This window comes from Athene cunicularia (genome assembly GCF_003259725.1).
Source record: "Athene cunicularia isolate RWA chromosome 2 unlocalized genomic scaffold, athCun1 chr2_part1, whole genome shotgun sequence".
Taxonomy (NCBI): Eukaryota; Metazoa; Chordata; class Aves; order Strigiformes; family Strigidae; genus Athene; species Athene cunicularia.
In genome coordinates this window covers 134420026-134436799 of record NW_020799095.1, presented here as the reverse complement: position 1 = coordinate 134436799, position 16774 = coordinate 134420026, and the positions used below count along the sequence as shown (strand labels likewise).

The 16774-nt window shown below is 37.8% G+C and overlaps 1 protein-coding gene across 2 annotated transcripts in view; it reads left to right on the top strand.

Moving 5' to 3' along the window:
• The first annotated feature begins 4910 nt into the window (after window positions 1–4910).
• The window catches only part of RSPO2 (R-spondin 2), a 55858-nt gene continuing 43994 nt past the window's right edge, over window positions 4911–16774 (top strand). For both annotated transcript variants that reach the window (XM_026843530.1, XM_026843528.1), the window contains exon 1: window positions 4911–5095. In XM_026843530.1, coding sequence (XP_026699331.1) covers window positions 5014–5095 — 82 coding nt within the window. In that variant the 5' untranslated portion in view covers window positions 4911–5013. The remainder of the gene's footprint in view (window positions 5096–16774) is intronic.

Below are 16774 nucleotides of genomic sequence, written 5' to 3'. Positions count from 1 at the left end.
GACATATGCCAAGCATGAGTGTATTTTAGATGGTTTTATTGGGATATGTATGGGATATCTTTGTAGCATTAATTCAATTCAGGATTATGAAATCTCTTTCTGCACTAAGTACAGCTTGTAGTTGTCTTTTAGTTGCTTCCCTCCTCTGAGTCCTGGTCTGCACACCTCATGTTTGTAGTGATAAGTGTGTTGGCCACTTTCCTGCTAAATCTGAACTAAAATCCAATTATGAACATTTATGTGGCTGCAGTCCCAGTTAGGGCAAGAGTGCCATTAAGCTGGATGTTGTACCAGTAAGCCCAATTTCTGACTTCAGAGGCTTCAAAAGACCAAACACTGCCAAATAGTGACACAATGACTAGTCAGTGGGTGATATTAGGAACATAATGAGCATGCTAGCCTGGCCCTCTAAAGAATTGATACTGATGTAATGACTTTCTACTGCTTGTTCCTCTGCCAGGCCCTCCTCTTTCTCCAGTGGGTTTTGGATTCATTTGTCCACTTCAGCCTGTTTTTTACAGAAGTGTAAAAACACCAGGTTCTTGTGGTGAGCTGAAGCTGAAGTTTAAAAGAGGTTTGTGACACCTAACAAGTGGGTATACAATAAAGACAAATTAATAGCAGTTGTTGTGTTATGGGCTGCAAGACAGTAAGATCACAGAAAATCAAATGCTCTTAGTTCTCTTGCTTACAGAACAACTTGTGTTCTTGTGGGGAACAGACTAGACTCATTTTGTACTGTCGATTCTCTTGTGATTTCAAATAGTCATAACAATTCACTTAAAACCGCTTAGCAATATGGCTTAAATACATTTTATCCAGACAAGAGTTAAAGTAATTAGCTGACATTTGATTTTACTTGATACGGATCCAAACCATGAAACTTTGAACACCCTTAGAGTTCAGAAGTGTTTCATTCAGTGTTTGGGTACTAGTCTGTGTTCTCAAGTAACCTTTTCAAACTTGGCATATTTAATCCCAGATTTAAAATTTAAAAAAGCAACATAGGGAATAAAGTCTAAATGCTTTTTCTTTAAGTACAGACATGCTCTAGAGTATTGCAGAAGGAATATAAAATGCGTTATCTGTATAAAGGTGTGTGTGTTTATGTGCGGTGTTCACACCTGCATACATACTTTTGTGGCTGTACAAAACATTACTCCTGCTGCAAGGACCTTACAATCTTAACAGACAGCCAGGGAAATCACGCGCTTTGAGACCCAGAGGATGGTGCTAACTTAGAGCATGTGTGCATTTTCAGTTTTATGATGTGACGACAGCAGCGCTCTGACACTGGTTAACATTTGTGGGCCTTGTGGAAGGAGTGAGTTTCCATGAGGGATTTGGCTGGAGGAAACCTGCCTGCCTGGCACACAGAGCTGAGGAGGGTGTTCCAGACAGGGTCAAAATAGAGATGATAGTATGATGTTTTACATTGCATATGATGCAGCTGGTAACTTGGAATGTGATTGACCATGTCTTGTAAGCTTACTATTTTTTCTTGCAGTCTAATACAGAAGGAAAAAGAAACAGTTATGCAGAAATTCAAAAGGAAGTGTATAGATATATAGGTGTATAAGGCGTTCACTTCCTCCTTCAAAGAGCAATTATATGAGAATTGAAAAAGTGGCATGTGATAAGAATACATTGTATTTGCTATGTTAAGAAAACAAGATGAAAAGGGAAGACTTTGAGTAAGGGGGGATTTTATAAATTATAGCCTGTGTACGTAGGGGCAAAGAGAGAAAGTTAAGTTGGTATATTCAAGATGGCATGTCTATCGTGACACCAAAACCAGTGCTATGATATTTGATTTGTTAAAGTGTGTGTTCCCTGTCCAAGGAATTTAGTTAATTTATGTGTCATGATTTTCCCTGATTTGGGACAAGCTGAATTGACAAAAAGGTCACAGATGTCAGTATGTTTCCCATGAGGCTCTGAAAAGGATATAAGCAACAGTAATATGGAAGAACATCAGTTCTGTGATACACACTTCACAATAACTTACTGTCCACAAAATACCTGGAAATTATTCAATTTGGTGCCTAAGCAGCACAATGGGAAGTTTTCAGATTATTTCATGAAGTTTACTCTATGTATTACAGCATACAAATCATGTTATCTCACCTTACCATTGTATAATTCTTCAAAGATATATTTTTTTTCTCACTATTGTAAAGAAAGAAAAATGTCTAATGCATTTTTAGGTTTTTATTGTAACTTAATCACTAGGAGAGCAACAGGGAAAGTCATCACTATGTGGCCATTCACTATGTGACCATCTTGAACTCTGTTATCCAAATTCAATGTGTGAATTTAATAATAATTCATTTAAGTAACAGTACATGTGTCACATTTATAATACCTTTTATCTGAGGATTTCAGAGCAGTTTACAAGTTTAGATGAACTGAATCTCACAGTGTTCCTATGAGGGGAAAAAAAACGGGGATATAAATTAGAAATAATTTGTTAAGGCTGCTCAGGAGATAAAAAATAAGGAGCGTCTAGGTGTTACGTTGAACTGGAACACATTTTGTAGCCAAGGAGTCCAAATTTTAATGGGGGTCAATGAGGGACGGTGGACATGAGACCTGCATGGACACGGTAAATGTATCTGCTCCAGAGCCCAATTCCTGCTTCCCAGGCCACACTATTGAGAACAGTAGCCTTTAGCTACATCCATGCTGTTCAAGCAATTGGCCTGGCCCTAAGTCATAACCATATACATGCTGTATATGAGATCCTGACTTCAGCTGGTTCAAACTCCAAAACATACTCTGAGTGGTGAATAAAGTCAGGCATCTTGCATCTTTACTTTTGCTTTGTTCCTTTTAATTCTTTTGTTATAGCACAGGCTTCTCTGAGGAACCTTGAACAAGATTTACTGAGAGCAAGATTCAGGGAGACTAAAAGGGGTTTCAGAAGTCTGCAGCGTTGCCCACCATGTGTTAAGCAACAATTGCTTTGGAGTACATGGCCACATATTATTTGATGTGGTTACAGATAGGCAGTCCTTGCCGACAGTGAGATGAGGGATGCATGCAGGCCTAGCTCATCATCTGGTTGTTTCTCTTATTGTATGTCTTTGAAGATGTGGATTGTGAATGAGAATACTTGCAAGATGAAGTGGAGGAAAAGTTATATCTGAGGTCTTGTGGGCAACAGGAGATGGGAACTGGTTTAGGAGTATAAGGCAGTTGGTTTGGTAGGGTGTGTCATTACAAAAGGGTTAACAGCCAAAGAATTGTATGTATACCATACTGGGCAAGGATGCTGTTCCCATCAAGAGGATCTCACCAGGTGAGCCTGATGCCAGAGGATTCCAACACTCAGCAAGTGTCCTACTGGCTGAACCTTTTCACAACGGATTGTTTGGCTTCTCATCCTGCCTGCCACCCACTAGGATTATTTTGTACAAGATGGGAGTTGAATGCTGTCGTGCTGAACTTGGTGAGGCGTGTGGGGGGGACGGAGCAGAGAGGGAGTGCAAATGTGGTGTGCAGATGTGTGAAGGTGAGAGTAAAGCTTATCAGCTACTGGTTCCAGAGGGTGGTGGGCTTTTCCTTTTTTCTTTTCCTGGCTCTGCTGGTGAAGTAATCTATTGAACAACCTCAGTTATCCATCCATACAAGATAAAAATAAAAGAGTACTATGTTAGGGTGTGAACGCTTTAAAATATTTAAAAATATAGCAGTTAAACACAGTTCTTGCTCTTTTGGTAAGCTGCTCTCAGGGTGGCCTCTATTAAAAAGCTCTTGAGATCCCAAAGACACTTTCCTTCTGTTACATAATATTTTTCTTTTGTTTCCAGTAAACCAGGTTTGAACTGGCAAGTTCCTGTGAAGTTCTGTAGTCAATTTAGTATTTAAAACAGACCTGTTAAGTTATGCTGATTTCAGGAATGTCTTGAGCCATCCTCCCTCTGCTAACCTGCTGTGCTGACCCAGTGCCTGAGGAGGAGTTGACAGCCCATGGGGATAGGGGAGTGTTCTGTGACTCTGCAGAAAGGTGGAATAATAAAAGCCCATACAGGCAAAGAGTGATGGAGCTAAGGTTTGTGCTACAGCTATCGGCCAAAAAATTTAAAAGAAAAAAACCCTCAACCCCCCCTAAAAACCCGAAGGAGAGAACAGAATTTAGAGATACAGCAGCTGGTGACCTAAAATGGCAATCTGCACTAAGTGCCCTCCTTTGGTAATGTCTCTGCATATGGTTTTCAGCCCATTTGGGGTAGAAAATTGAAGAAAAAGACTCTTGGAAGTTAAAATGGATACTGTGGTGGGTTTTTTTTGCTGTGGTTTTTTTTTTTTTTTGTAAATAATTGTCTTGACATTCTCATTAGAAAGACCAAGAAGAAACTGTGAGATGACAGTTGTTCTAGGACGTTGCACACTATGGACAGCACACATTGTTAGTGCTGTACCTGTTCTGCAGAGAATTCTCTACTCTTAATATTGATCTCTTCACAAGTCAGAAACTGCATTAGTGTGGTTGTCAGATTTCTTTGGACATATCATTCCAGGTGCATATATCAGGGTGCTGATGTTCTATTTTGTTGCTGTTGTGTGCTTATGTCCCCAGCTTCAAACTAGAATTCAGCGTCTGGGTTTTATTTATTGTACTGCTGAACTTTGTATAGCTTGGTCTCTGCTTGACTATACCTCTATTTTAAATGTGTGTTAATTCATTAAATTGCCATACATACAATTAAAAATATAGAGATTGCATTTCTTTTTATTCACTTGCCAGTGCAGATGTTTGACGAGTGAGTGCACTTTCAGAACCCTCCTTTCAAATCTACTTGTAATCTTGTGATAGATAAGTAACACTTTAGAGGGAAAAGGACCTCCGGCCAAAATAATTTCCAAGTGATCTTGAAGTGTAATTTATCTTCTTATTTTTCAGCTAGCTATGGACCAAATCCAATTTGCAAAGGCTGTTTATCTTGTTCAAAGGATAACGGGTGCATCAGATGCCAACACAAGTTATTCTTCTTCCTACGAAGAGAAGGAATGAGACAATATGGTGAATGCTTGCATTCCTGCCCATCGGGGTACTACGGACTCCGAACGCCAGATATGAACAGATGTTCAAGTGAGTTTTATTTGAACGTTTACATTCACTTTTGTAGGAAGTTATAATTCACGCTCAGTTTTTAAGATGATATGTTGTGGAACATGGTGGTATTTTCACAAATGTCTCAAGATCATCACAAAACTTTGCTGAAGAACATCCCAGCACATGCCAAGATGTGCAACATTCAGCAGATTAAACAGTTGATGCATTAACCTGTTTTTTTATTGTTGTGATTTTTCTTGATATTATTGCTTTCGTTAGAAGGGAAATGTGGGAAACAATGATCGTTTAAGGATATATTCCTAGTTTTAACAAATTCCCGCTATATGAAAATGAAAAGGATTAAGCATTAATTTAACAGTGCCTCATATAGGTACTAGTCAGTATATGCACTAATATATGGGTGGGCTTCTTGTCATGCTTTTTGTTCCCACACAAATTTCAGATGACCAGACACCTCACACCAGACATGCTTTAATATGTAAGTGTTACTATTTTAATAAAACAGATGTACTATTAAAAACAAACAAACAACCTTTCACTTTTAGTACTGCATTTTATTTGGAAATTTACAACCTGCTAATGTGCAACAAGATTCCCTGTTTGCCTGTTTGTGCCTAGAAGCATAACTGTTAAAATCAACAAGTGCTCTGGTATCTCTACACATTATTTCACTGCTCTCTGGCAGTTGTGCTGATTTGTATCGATTTTTCCATATACTCATATGTGGAGTATTACCCATATGGATTATTAATCATTGCTATTACTTCTAATTCGTATTTGAGGGGGGAGAAGGGAGGTTTTGTGTGTGTGTGTGATAGTCTAAGCAGACTTTGGTCAGTGAACCTAAGAACCTGCAGTGAGAAATAGCTTTTTTTTTTTTTAGATTCCTGGAATAATCAAGTGTCTGTTAAATGTGTGGCACTCTTTCCCTCAGCACTGTGGCATGTCACTGGGACGCACCATGCTGTGAGGGAGTGGGTGCTGGCTTTCACATCACACATAATCTTGAGACCCGTGTGAGGTCACTTCTTGGCGGTCTGGGCTGGACGAGGAGCACTCGTGGCTGTGCCTGGACCTGTCCCAGTCCATGCAATGACATCCCGCCTCTTTCTCCCCATTCCTTGCATGGGCTTCGTGGATATGGTATTCTTCATGTTGTGTTCCCAACGGCTGTGTGATATTGCTTAGTGCTGCCTAATCTATACCAGGTGGCTAGGACTTGATGAAAAAATAAATTAGACCAGTATATGGTTTATGTATCCCTTCTGTAAAGTAATTTAGGATCTTGACCTTAATTTTCATAACACGTTTGTGAATTCAGCAACTTGTATGCTTTAAACCTTTCAAACTGGTCTGCAAAAACTTATCCATATAAAAATGTTTCTGAATATAGTTACAGCTTTGGGAAATAGATGAGTTTATCGATATTACCCTATACTGTGCTTGTGAAATAGGAAAATTAGTCTGTAGTGGGGTAGTCTCTCTTTACTTTCTTAAAAAGAAAAAAAAAATGCAGAAGGTAGATGCTGAATTCAATATAACTTTTTTTCATTTTTACCACTTACAGAAAGTAGCCTTTTTCCCTGAATTACAGGATTGGTTTTGAAAAGCATAAATGCGAGTTGTGTCCAACTCCTATTGGCATGTGTTGAGCACTGGCATTTAACTCGCCCTCATGCCTTTGACAGTCTCCCCCTGTGAGAATAATGATGCAGTCACATTTACCAACGAGTCCTGGTTCCCCTCCAATGATTTTTGTATTGTGTATTTTTATTTTAGTGTAACTGCCAACTGCTGTATCTATAAATCACATCTTCATTTTTTTGTTGGTTTGGTGATCTTGCATAGCACATATTGTGGACACAGACATTTTGTGGATTTAAGCTGAGTTAAATAAACTTTCTTAAAAAACAGAATGGGTTTCTTCCTACTTTTAGGTGCTCTTAGTTACAGACTCTGTTGCTCAGATAGTATTATCTCGGCTAAAAATAATAAAAATTACGTCTATGTTAAAATCCATCTGGGAGTTACAGGGCTTGAATTACATAAGTTGAAATGGTTTTTGCCCTATTAATGTCTTTATAGGCACAAAAGCTGTTTAACATTTTATTACTGGAACACTTGCCCATTTTTGTTAGAGAAGCTATAGAACATATTTTTATGGAAAATGTTGACATGATTTTAAAAGCCAAACATAGTGCCAAGTGTAACACAATAAATACCACAGCCAAGTGCAGCAGCTCGAAAATGATGGAAACTTTGAATTTCAAGACTAATTTTCTTTTCTACATGTAAGCAGTATGCGTGTCTTGAATTTGCTAAGTGGTTCTAGACTGTTTTTCTAGTAACAGTGAATCATGTAATTTTAAGACTGCTTGTCTCAAGAAATCGATGTAGAGTTTCCTGATGGAGATTATTTTAATCTTGAACACTGCAGTATGAGAATAAAGTACATTTGGACACCAAATTGGAAAGTGCCGAGGCTCTTCTGTAGAAGAATGACCAGAAGTGCTACACTTTGTTAATTTTCCTTGAAATTTTAATATTAATTACTTGAACTGAACTGCTCCAACAAGAAAAAAATCTCATGAGAAAAAAACCAGAACTGTATTAAAGAGTAAGACGAAATCTGTCATCTAGGTGGTTGGTTTAATGTTGGTCTGATTAATGGATCAAGCTTATCTTGAACCTTTCAACTTTGTATCCATATTAACCTCTACAATTTTAGGGGGAAGAAGCACTCGGAGTTTGGAAATTACAGCTCCCTTCAGCTGTGGTTGGCTACTCCATTTGTTTAGGTTCTCCTCTTTCTCACAGGAGGGCCTGACATTGCTAAAATTTTCATTTCCCCTTCCATGTGCCTTCAGTAAAAATAAGATAAAGAGAACTTTTAAATAGGCTCAACATTTATTAAACACATGTAGTTAATTCACTTTATTAAGAAAGGTAATGATTTTTTTTAACTTTGTTACAAAATAACATGACATCATTAATATATCATGGTTTCACTATTTCTTGTGTAGTACAGCAGAGCATATGACCTTCTGAGACTATTGTAGTCAGTGCAATTGTAACAGTCTGTCAGGGAGTACAGTTACCAGAGTGGTAGCTCTATTTGCTTTAAATGAAATTGTTCTGACTTTTTAGAACTAATTTTGATTACTTTTGTGTTTGTTTCCTTCAAATATGGCTTATTTTTTTAAAAACAAGCTGAATATAGCATTTTGGATTTTGCAAATGCAATTGGATGGATATCATTATTTTATAGACATTTGGTTTTTTCCTTATCTCTTCCACACTTTTCCTCCTTCAAATGGATTTTGATTTTTTTTTTTGGGTGTCTATTTGCAATTTTATGATTTTTGGCCTTACTTTCTATTCTGACAGAAGAGTTTTGTTCCACCTGTCTGTCAACAAAAATCATCACAGTGCTTTGAATTAAGATTTATTAAATGTGTAGTCATTTTAGATTTAATAGGGCAATTGTATATTTGTAAAGTACTCATTGAAAACACTGTGGTTTGGCTTTATTTAAAAGATCTCAACTAATAATTAATCAAGATTAGAACATATTGGAAATGCATTGCTAAGTGTTTATTAAGTGAATTTATTTAAAAAAAAATCCTTACTACAGTATTTTATAATTATGATGTTGTATTCCAAGCATTTGTCTCTACGAAATGGTAGACCTGTGGTAAACTTCAGGGCGTGTTACGGTCAAGTGACTGTGTGTATCATTCTCTAGCACTCATGTTCAGCCTCTGCCAAAGCTGTAGCTTAAAAATCTTTGTATAAGAATAATAATAAACCTGCAGTGACCTAAGACACATCTGCTGAGGAGGTTAAATAGCTACTTACTTGTCACAGTTTGAACTCAGAGAGCAACTGAGCACCATGCAGCTGCTCACTTCCCTCTTCTTCCTCCAGAGCTGTGAAGGAGAAAATAAAGCAAAAGACTTGGGAATTGAGGTAAGAATAAAGAGGGATGACTCACTCATTGCAATCATGGGCAAAAGACAGGTTTGTTAAGAGAAGAAAAAAATCCCATAAATGTATTACAAACACTAACAACACTTGACAGGACATCACTACATCTTGAAAACACCTCCCCCCACCCTCCCTTCTTTCAGGGCTCAGTTTTGCTCCTGATATCTCTACCTCCTTCCACAGTGGCACAGGGGGAAGGGAATGGGGGTGCCGTCAGTCCTGCCACTTCTTCCACCTTTGGCCAGGGATTAGAACTTCTTGCAGTCTCACCCTACTCCAGCGTGGTTCCCCTCTCATGGGACAGTCCTCCACAAACATGAGGCCCTCCCGAGGGCTGCAGTGTTTCCTGGTGTAGTACACCCCTACGTGTTGCAATTCTCCCAGCACTGAACTACAACAGTGGGGGCTTCTCCCCACAGCGTCCCAGCCTTCTTTGTGTGCAGCCACCTGCTCCCAGGTGGGGTCCTCCACAGGCTGCAGTTGGCATCTGCTCCACTGTGAACCTCCCTGGGTGAAAGGGGGTGACCCTGCCCTCTCACCACAGGGTACAGGGGAACTCAGCACCAGCACACCTCCCCCGCTTCCTTTCTTCCACTGACCTTGGTGTTCGCACAGATGTTCTCCTTGCAACTCCAACTCCTCCTCCCAGGTTCCCCTTCCTAAATATGTTATCACAGAGGCTCAGCCTTGGTGCAAAGGTGGGTCTGACTTGGAGCCAGGAGAGCTTTGAGAAGCTTCTGACAGGGGCCCACTGCTGTAGCCCCATCACCTGCTACCAAAACCCCCGCTACTCACTCAAACCCAGGACACTATTATAGATACTGCCTCGTAGGCTAAAGCTGTTTTGCTTATGATTTTTCTCCTCTCCTTACTGTCTCCTCAGTGACTTTCCTGGAAGTTTTGGTCTCTCATCTTTCTCCATTGGTTATTCAACTTATACTCCATCCCCTATAAGAACTGCTCACATCATAGCTTTCTTTAGCATCTTGCCTCTGTCTCCTGCTCTTGTTAGCACTATCACAGTCTTTGTTGCTCATGTGCCCTCGTGTCCTCAAGGTGAGTTACAAATTGTGTAGACTGTCTGGACTTTTGAAGTCTCTCCACTTTGGAAATTCTGGAGAGGATTAGCACAGAAAGTGGTGCTGGACAATGACAGATTGGTGTGGAGTGCCAACAGACATGTCAGGATGGCAGAAAAAAAGTTAAGTCTGTAGCGCTAATTCTGTTTTACTGAGCAGCAGAGTTGAAAGAAGTGAGTGTGAATGGGGAAGTGAGAATGGGGACAGTCTGGGGATAGGTGTAGTTAGGAGGTTCTGGGGTAGAAGAGACAGAGATCTGGGGCAAGAAGAGTAGACACTGAGTCAGAGCTCAGTGTGAAAGACCAAAGTATTAGGTGCTTTGGACCAAACAACAGTTGTCACTCCCCAGGATAACCAACCTAATAAGTTACAGGCCCAGAGGCTCCTCTGGAATGGTGTCTCAATGGAAAGACTGAGTTTGACCTTTGAAAGGAAAATGCTAACTGCAGTGAATCATAACCTATTACTCTGACTTCTTAAACACAAGGGGACACCTCAAGCAAGGACATAATTTCAGTGCAAAGGCTACCAAGCACTTCAATTTAGGAATGACACATTTCCTTCCCCAGCTTCAGTCTGCAGCTTCCTTTTGCAAAATATGGTCATCATCTTTTTGTCTTAAAGGTGTTGAGTACAGTTCTCTTTCTTACGCAGGTCATTGCTGGTTTCCACTCATGCAGATCCTCTCATGTGTTTTCACTTCCCTTTCCCATACTCAACTGCTCTTCACCAGTGCCCGTGTTGCATGCAGGGCAGAACTTGCTGTGAATCGGTGTTAGTAAATTACTAGGAACTGAGCAACAGTCTTTACCACTATGTGTACTACAAAATATCTTTGTTACGGAGTTATGGATGGATAGTTAATCACACTGATTATGGTTAGAAATGCACAGTGTGACAATGGAAATGCTACAGGATATGAATCTTTCAGAAAGGCAAAATAAGACATGTAACATTTTCAACATTCAGCATATCAGTAAAAATATTTTAGAAATTAGTAACTACTTATTACAGTTGAGATAGATACTTTTTGACTTTATTCATCATCATGCAATTCATCGTATTGCACTTAAAATGAGAAACTAATATAGTAAGCCATCTTGTTAAGGTATGTTAAAATATGAAGAATGTGCATCTTAATATGGAGCATTTTATTCTTTATTTTGAGCTTCAAATGCATTATATTTCCCTACAATTCAGCTTATTCTGCATCACCTTATAAGCTGATGATAAATTTACTATGGAAGGATAGTATTTGTTTTGGTAATATTATGCTCTCTCTAATTATAGTATAGAAAGAAGCTGTTTGCAGAGGCACATACTTTTTTTTTTTTTTTTTTTTTTTTTTTTTTTTTTTTTTTACATTAATAGGCATATGTACCTGAGTCTAAATTTAATTCAATATCTGAATTTGTATTTTGATCTCCTGGACTTTTGATTCCTTCTCTAAAATGTAAGTCCATCAATTCTTTAATACTCATTTTAAAAGAAGAATGAGTGGGAGTAGCTTACCATGACTGTCAGGAAGCCAAAATGGGTCATGAAAATCTTTTAATATCACTGTGGTTCATCTGCTTAAAATGTATCTCTAATTTGGGCATAATTTGTAATCCGGGCTTTCTTCTTCCTGAGTTCTTTAATGCACCATTTTTATAGTTTTCTATAAATATTGTAAGTTTCATCCACATCAATCAGATTTGCTTTTTTATGTTATTCAAGTAAATGGCAGAGGAACATTTGGGTCAATATAAGTGAGATTGTAAAGCCTAAATACAAATGTTTTATTGCTGGCTAGCTAAATGCACTTCCTATAGATGAGATTGGTTGCTGTAACCTTGACTGAAGTCTCTCAGCTCTGACTGAAACGTGGCTCATAGCTACTACTTTTCTAAAAAAGTCTGGTGCAAAAACACTTCAGAAGAAAATTATTTCTGAAGTGCCATGGGGTGCTAGAGCTCACTGAAAATTAAGGAAAAGGGGACTTGGCTACTAAGTCCTGTACATAAATTATCATTTACCACTGTTTCAGTAAGCAAAGTTGAAGAATTAAATTTCTGTCTTTGGATTCTTTTCTGAAAGTGGCCTTTTTAAATGGAGATATGATCCTTTTTCTTTTCCTCCTCTGCAGAACCAAAGAATTTGGTCCTTCAGTTTGGCAGATTTCCTGGCCATTGACTGAGCAGGTGCATGGTATTAGCTCATGGAATTGTTTCTTTGTTGACCCTATTCTGTAACTGCTCTCAAACATGGAGGCCCTTTTGCATACTATAATCTACCCTCGCGCTCTACTGAAATATCAGTCATTCAAGTTCTTACTCTCCTGTCAATCTAAATGAAGAGATTACACAGGATCAATAGACATCCTATTGGACAAGTTATATATCTTGTCCAATAAATCAACATTCTAGAGCGCTGTGGAAGGGATAAGTTTTTGTTTTGCTTTGTTTTGTCTGAACACTGAAGATACTTGAGCAAAGCCCTTCTGTCTAATTTCAGCCCAGTTTAGCTTCACCAGACAAAATAGTGACTTCTCTTCCACCCTTTCTCCTGGGAGGTGAAGTCATGGAGCTGTGAATTTATAACCACTCCTGTGACAGCTTGTGATTGAAAATAGACTTCTAGAAAGTTAGCTTTTCTAACTTTTGGAGTATTGCTCTTCTTCAGTTTACACTTTTCGCTTTATAAATAGGTATTTATCATGAAAGATTGTATCTCTTAGGGTTCTTAATATTAATTTTGCCCACTGAAGTCATTGCAGTGGGCTCAGGTTTATCTGATGGGATAAGAAATTTGTTAGTTTAAAACTGCCCTTTGCTGAAGCAAATAGGACTTTTGCCATGGATTTCAGTGAGGTCAGAATGTTGTTCATTTAACATTTACATACAAATCCTGTGGGAAGTATACAACACATTTTAAAAAGTGTCATCTGTTTAGAAATGGGCTGTGCTAATCAAACATACCAGCTGATTTCTCTGGGCCTCCCTGAGTGCTTTTTGAAGTCCAGTTATGTGAGGATGGTACTCGAGGAAGATTTGTGGTCTTCATATAAGGGTGGCTTTCGAGGGTGTTTTATACCTTTCAAGTGGAAAGATGGAAGCAAATGTTTGACTTTCTGACTTTCCCAAGATAGAATCAATAGAAAGAAAAGATGAGATTGTGCTAGAAGAGTTGTAGTAAGAGTGTTATGATGTCTAACAGGCCCTGACTATGAGTAGAGGGTAGTAGGGCCAGTGGGATATAAGGAGACCCAATGCTGAACAGGAATTGAAGGGATTTGAGATCTGGTAGAAAGCAGACCATTGATAAACACTGCAAACTGAATACAAGGGAAGGAAGAGGTAGAGACTAAAGTGTCTGCTCCTGACCTACAGACCTCTTGTTGCTAGCTAAATGGGAAGAGCAGCAATGAAGGACCCTTTACTTCTTCACTCTCAGGTTCTGAATATTAAGCTTCCAACTCTGTCATTTTGCTTTGAAAATATGGTAGGCTTTCCAAAGGTATGTGATTGCTCTTTGGGGTTCTTCTGCAGATCTGAACTTATTGACTCTTTCTCTCCTCAACACCAATCTTCCAGGCTCATCCTCCTTACTGATTCTAAAGTCTCCCAGGCAGTTATCCTTGTCTATCTGGAAACCTCTAGTGGGTACCATTTTCTGTTTATTTTTAAAGAAAAAAAAATTTCTGAAGAATAATGTCAGTTATGCATTATCTATTTCCTTCACCTAAAGAGCTCCTTGGGTCTAAAATCTGAGCTATGTTTAGCTCACGTTTTTTGGTCTTGTTTCCTTTGGGGTTTTTTTGGTGTTGTAAACTTCTAAGTAATCTTTTAATCGGACTAAAAAGAATACACTAGCTCTATGGTTTAGCTACTGAAATTATACAGAAGATGAAACCACTGAACTGTTGAGAAAAACAATTGGATCTATGGCTAGTAAATTGACGTAATAAAAATACTTTTGACAAGAACCATGTCCAGATGAAAAAAGAATCTCCGTTTTGTTCAAGTTTATTATATCAGTAAGCTAACTAGTTAATTTAAAGGGGATTTAAAAGGCTTTAGATAGGGTTTTTTAAAAGTAGGAAAGCTTTTGCTTTCCTTCTCTAGAGTTAGGCATAAGATGCTGAGATCAGAAAGTTTGTATGGTTGAAAACCGTGGCAATCAGAAGAAAGCAGTTCAGGTCATTAACTTTAAACAATATTTCCTTGGGTTTTAGTATGTTATTTTGTGTAAAGGATAATACAGTTTTTCAAAATGTTGGGTTTTTTAACGATTGAATATTACGTCTAACAGCTCTTATGTAGATTTCATACTATATTAGTCAGTTATTATCCAATTCATTATTTCAATAATAGAATGCAAAAAAATTTAGGAATCTCTGATATGCTTCCATTAAGACCTACATTAAATAAAGTTTACATAGATAATGATGCTGATTAACAAAAAGAAATACAAAATTCAACACAGTTATATTTATTTCCAAACCAATCTATCTTAATATTCATAATGGAGTATCAGCTTTCTTTAGAAGTCCAACTAAAAATTTTTGCACTTTCTTTATCTCTCCATGCTGGTATATTTAGCTGTAAAAGGAAAAGAAGTTAAAGAATTAATTTATTCTAATTTACTAATCTCAGTCATATTTAAAATAGTTTTTTTAATAGCACTTTTATTAGGAAAAAAAAAAAAAAAAGGAAAATTTGCCCCAGAAGGATTGAAACCATGTAATAAGATGAAGCTAGGCACAAAAAAATAATAAACTCTATAATGTTTTCTTTATTTTATAACCACTGCTGTGACAGTTTGTGATTGGAAATAGAATTCTAGAAAGTTAGCTCTTCTAACTTTTAGAGTACTGCTCTTCAGATTTTTAGTATAGGTTATTTAAATTTTACTTAAAACATCTATGCAAGGCTTAGCTGCACCACCATCTTCATGATCTGAAACTGAGTGTATGGAGGATGACAAAAAGGAGTTGTTGCTCCCAGTTGATCTTCTGCTACAGTGTTCTCTGTTACTGAGTTAAATTATCATTATGATTAGCAGCCAGTAACCCTAAGTATTGTGCTGAATATCACTGTGGTGAATTGGTGTTTTGATTTCAGAATTCTTAAAGTATTAATAATATTATTTCAGTATTTCCCCCAAAATTACATCTGATACAGATTAAATAATAGGCATTTCATATTTGAAATAATTTTCGTAGGAAAAAAATTGAAAATAAACTGCCTTAGTGGAGATCTCCACTCGACCTTCACCCTGAAGCCCCTGCTAATGCCTCCAAAATATAATTATCGTGACAGGGATTCTACTGTGATACTGGAGAAAAGTGGCATAGAATGCAAAGCAAAAAATGTAAATAGGATGGGAATTTTGAACTGTGATCAAGAAACTGAAAGATTGGTTCATTCATTTAATGTTTAAATATGGAGTATTCACATATGTACTGTTAATAGCAATAGTTTAAGGGGGGGTATCTCCAGCATAAGGTGGGGCAGGCGTTCGCTTACTAAGCATGTTTATGTTATCAAAAAGCAACTTGTACAAGAAATTTTTAATTTAATCCATCTTCCACCCAAAAAGTTCAAATGGAGTAAACTTTAAACATGTTACTCTACAACATGTTTTGAAAGCAATAGTTGCGTCACTTGGATCTGAGGGAGGGTCACGTGATGCTCGTTTTTCTTTTAATGTTTTGTTCTGCACCTCATCATTGGACTACATGATTCGGAAAAACCTTGATGTCTTTTCAAACTGTCTTGTGTGGGTGGGCAAGAGGCAAATGTTTTTTTTCTGAATATTTAAACACACTGGATGTTTGATTCAAGCATTGCAATGAATAAAATACTTGCAGTACATCTTGAGCGTAACAAACCAGATTTGCAATTAACTATTGCAGTACATTTCCAGAGCAGCTCACCATACCGTTTTGCCTTGCAGACACATTAATCAGGGAAAGTGATTTTGCAGGGTCATTGTATGGGCATTGATCTCCTGTTCTTTGGAGATTGGTTCAACCCTTGTGAAAAAACATGTGTTGTTCTTGGGAATTTCCTATAAACTAAACTGTGATAAGAAGTGCAACTAGTGCTGCTTATATAAAAGTTCTAAAAGCCCCTCTGAGCGATGCTGGACACAGGAGTTGGTAGCACGCAGATTATGTGTATAAATAGAGCCTGCAGAGCTTACATTTGGCCGTGCAAAGCTTCGAACTGATGTATACATTCCTTCTAACCAAAGGAAGGTGTACCAGCATTTGAAATATTTTCTTTTCTTTTCATGCAGTCTGCATAATTTATTTTCCAATGCCACAAGAAATCTAATCTAAAAAGCCTCATATTTCCCTAATTGCTGACAAAGGATAATTTGCTACCACCACCCAGTTTAAGTGTTACAGTATGCCCTGGTTTGGTCTGCTGAAGTTCAAGAATAATTATTAAGATCTGTTTTATAAAGATTGGCCAAATTTGAAGTGTTGTTAGGGGATATGTACCAATAGCTATTTCAGAAGTCCTTACATTTGTGGGTTTTTTTCCTTCAGAAAAGAATGAAGAATAAATGATTGACAGAAGTCACCAAAAAAGATTAGTATTTTGTTTCATGACATGAATAACAAATGCCTCCTTCT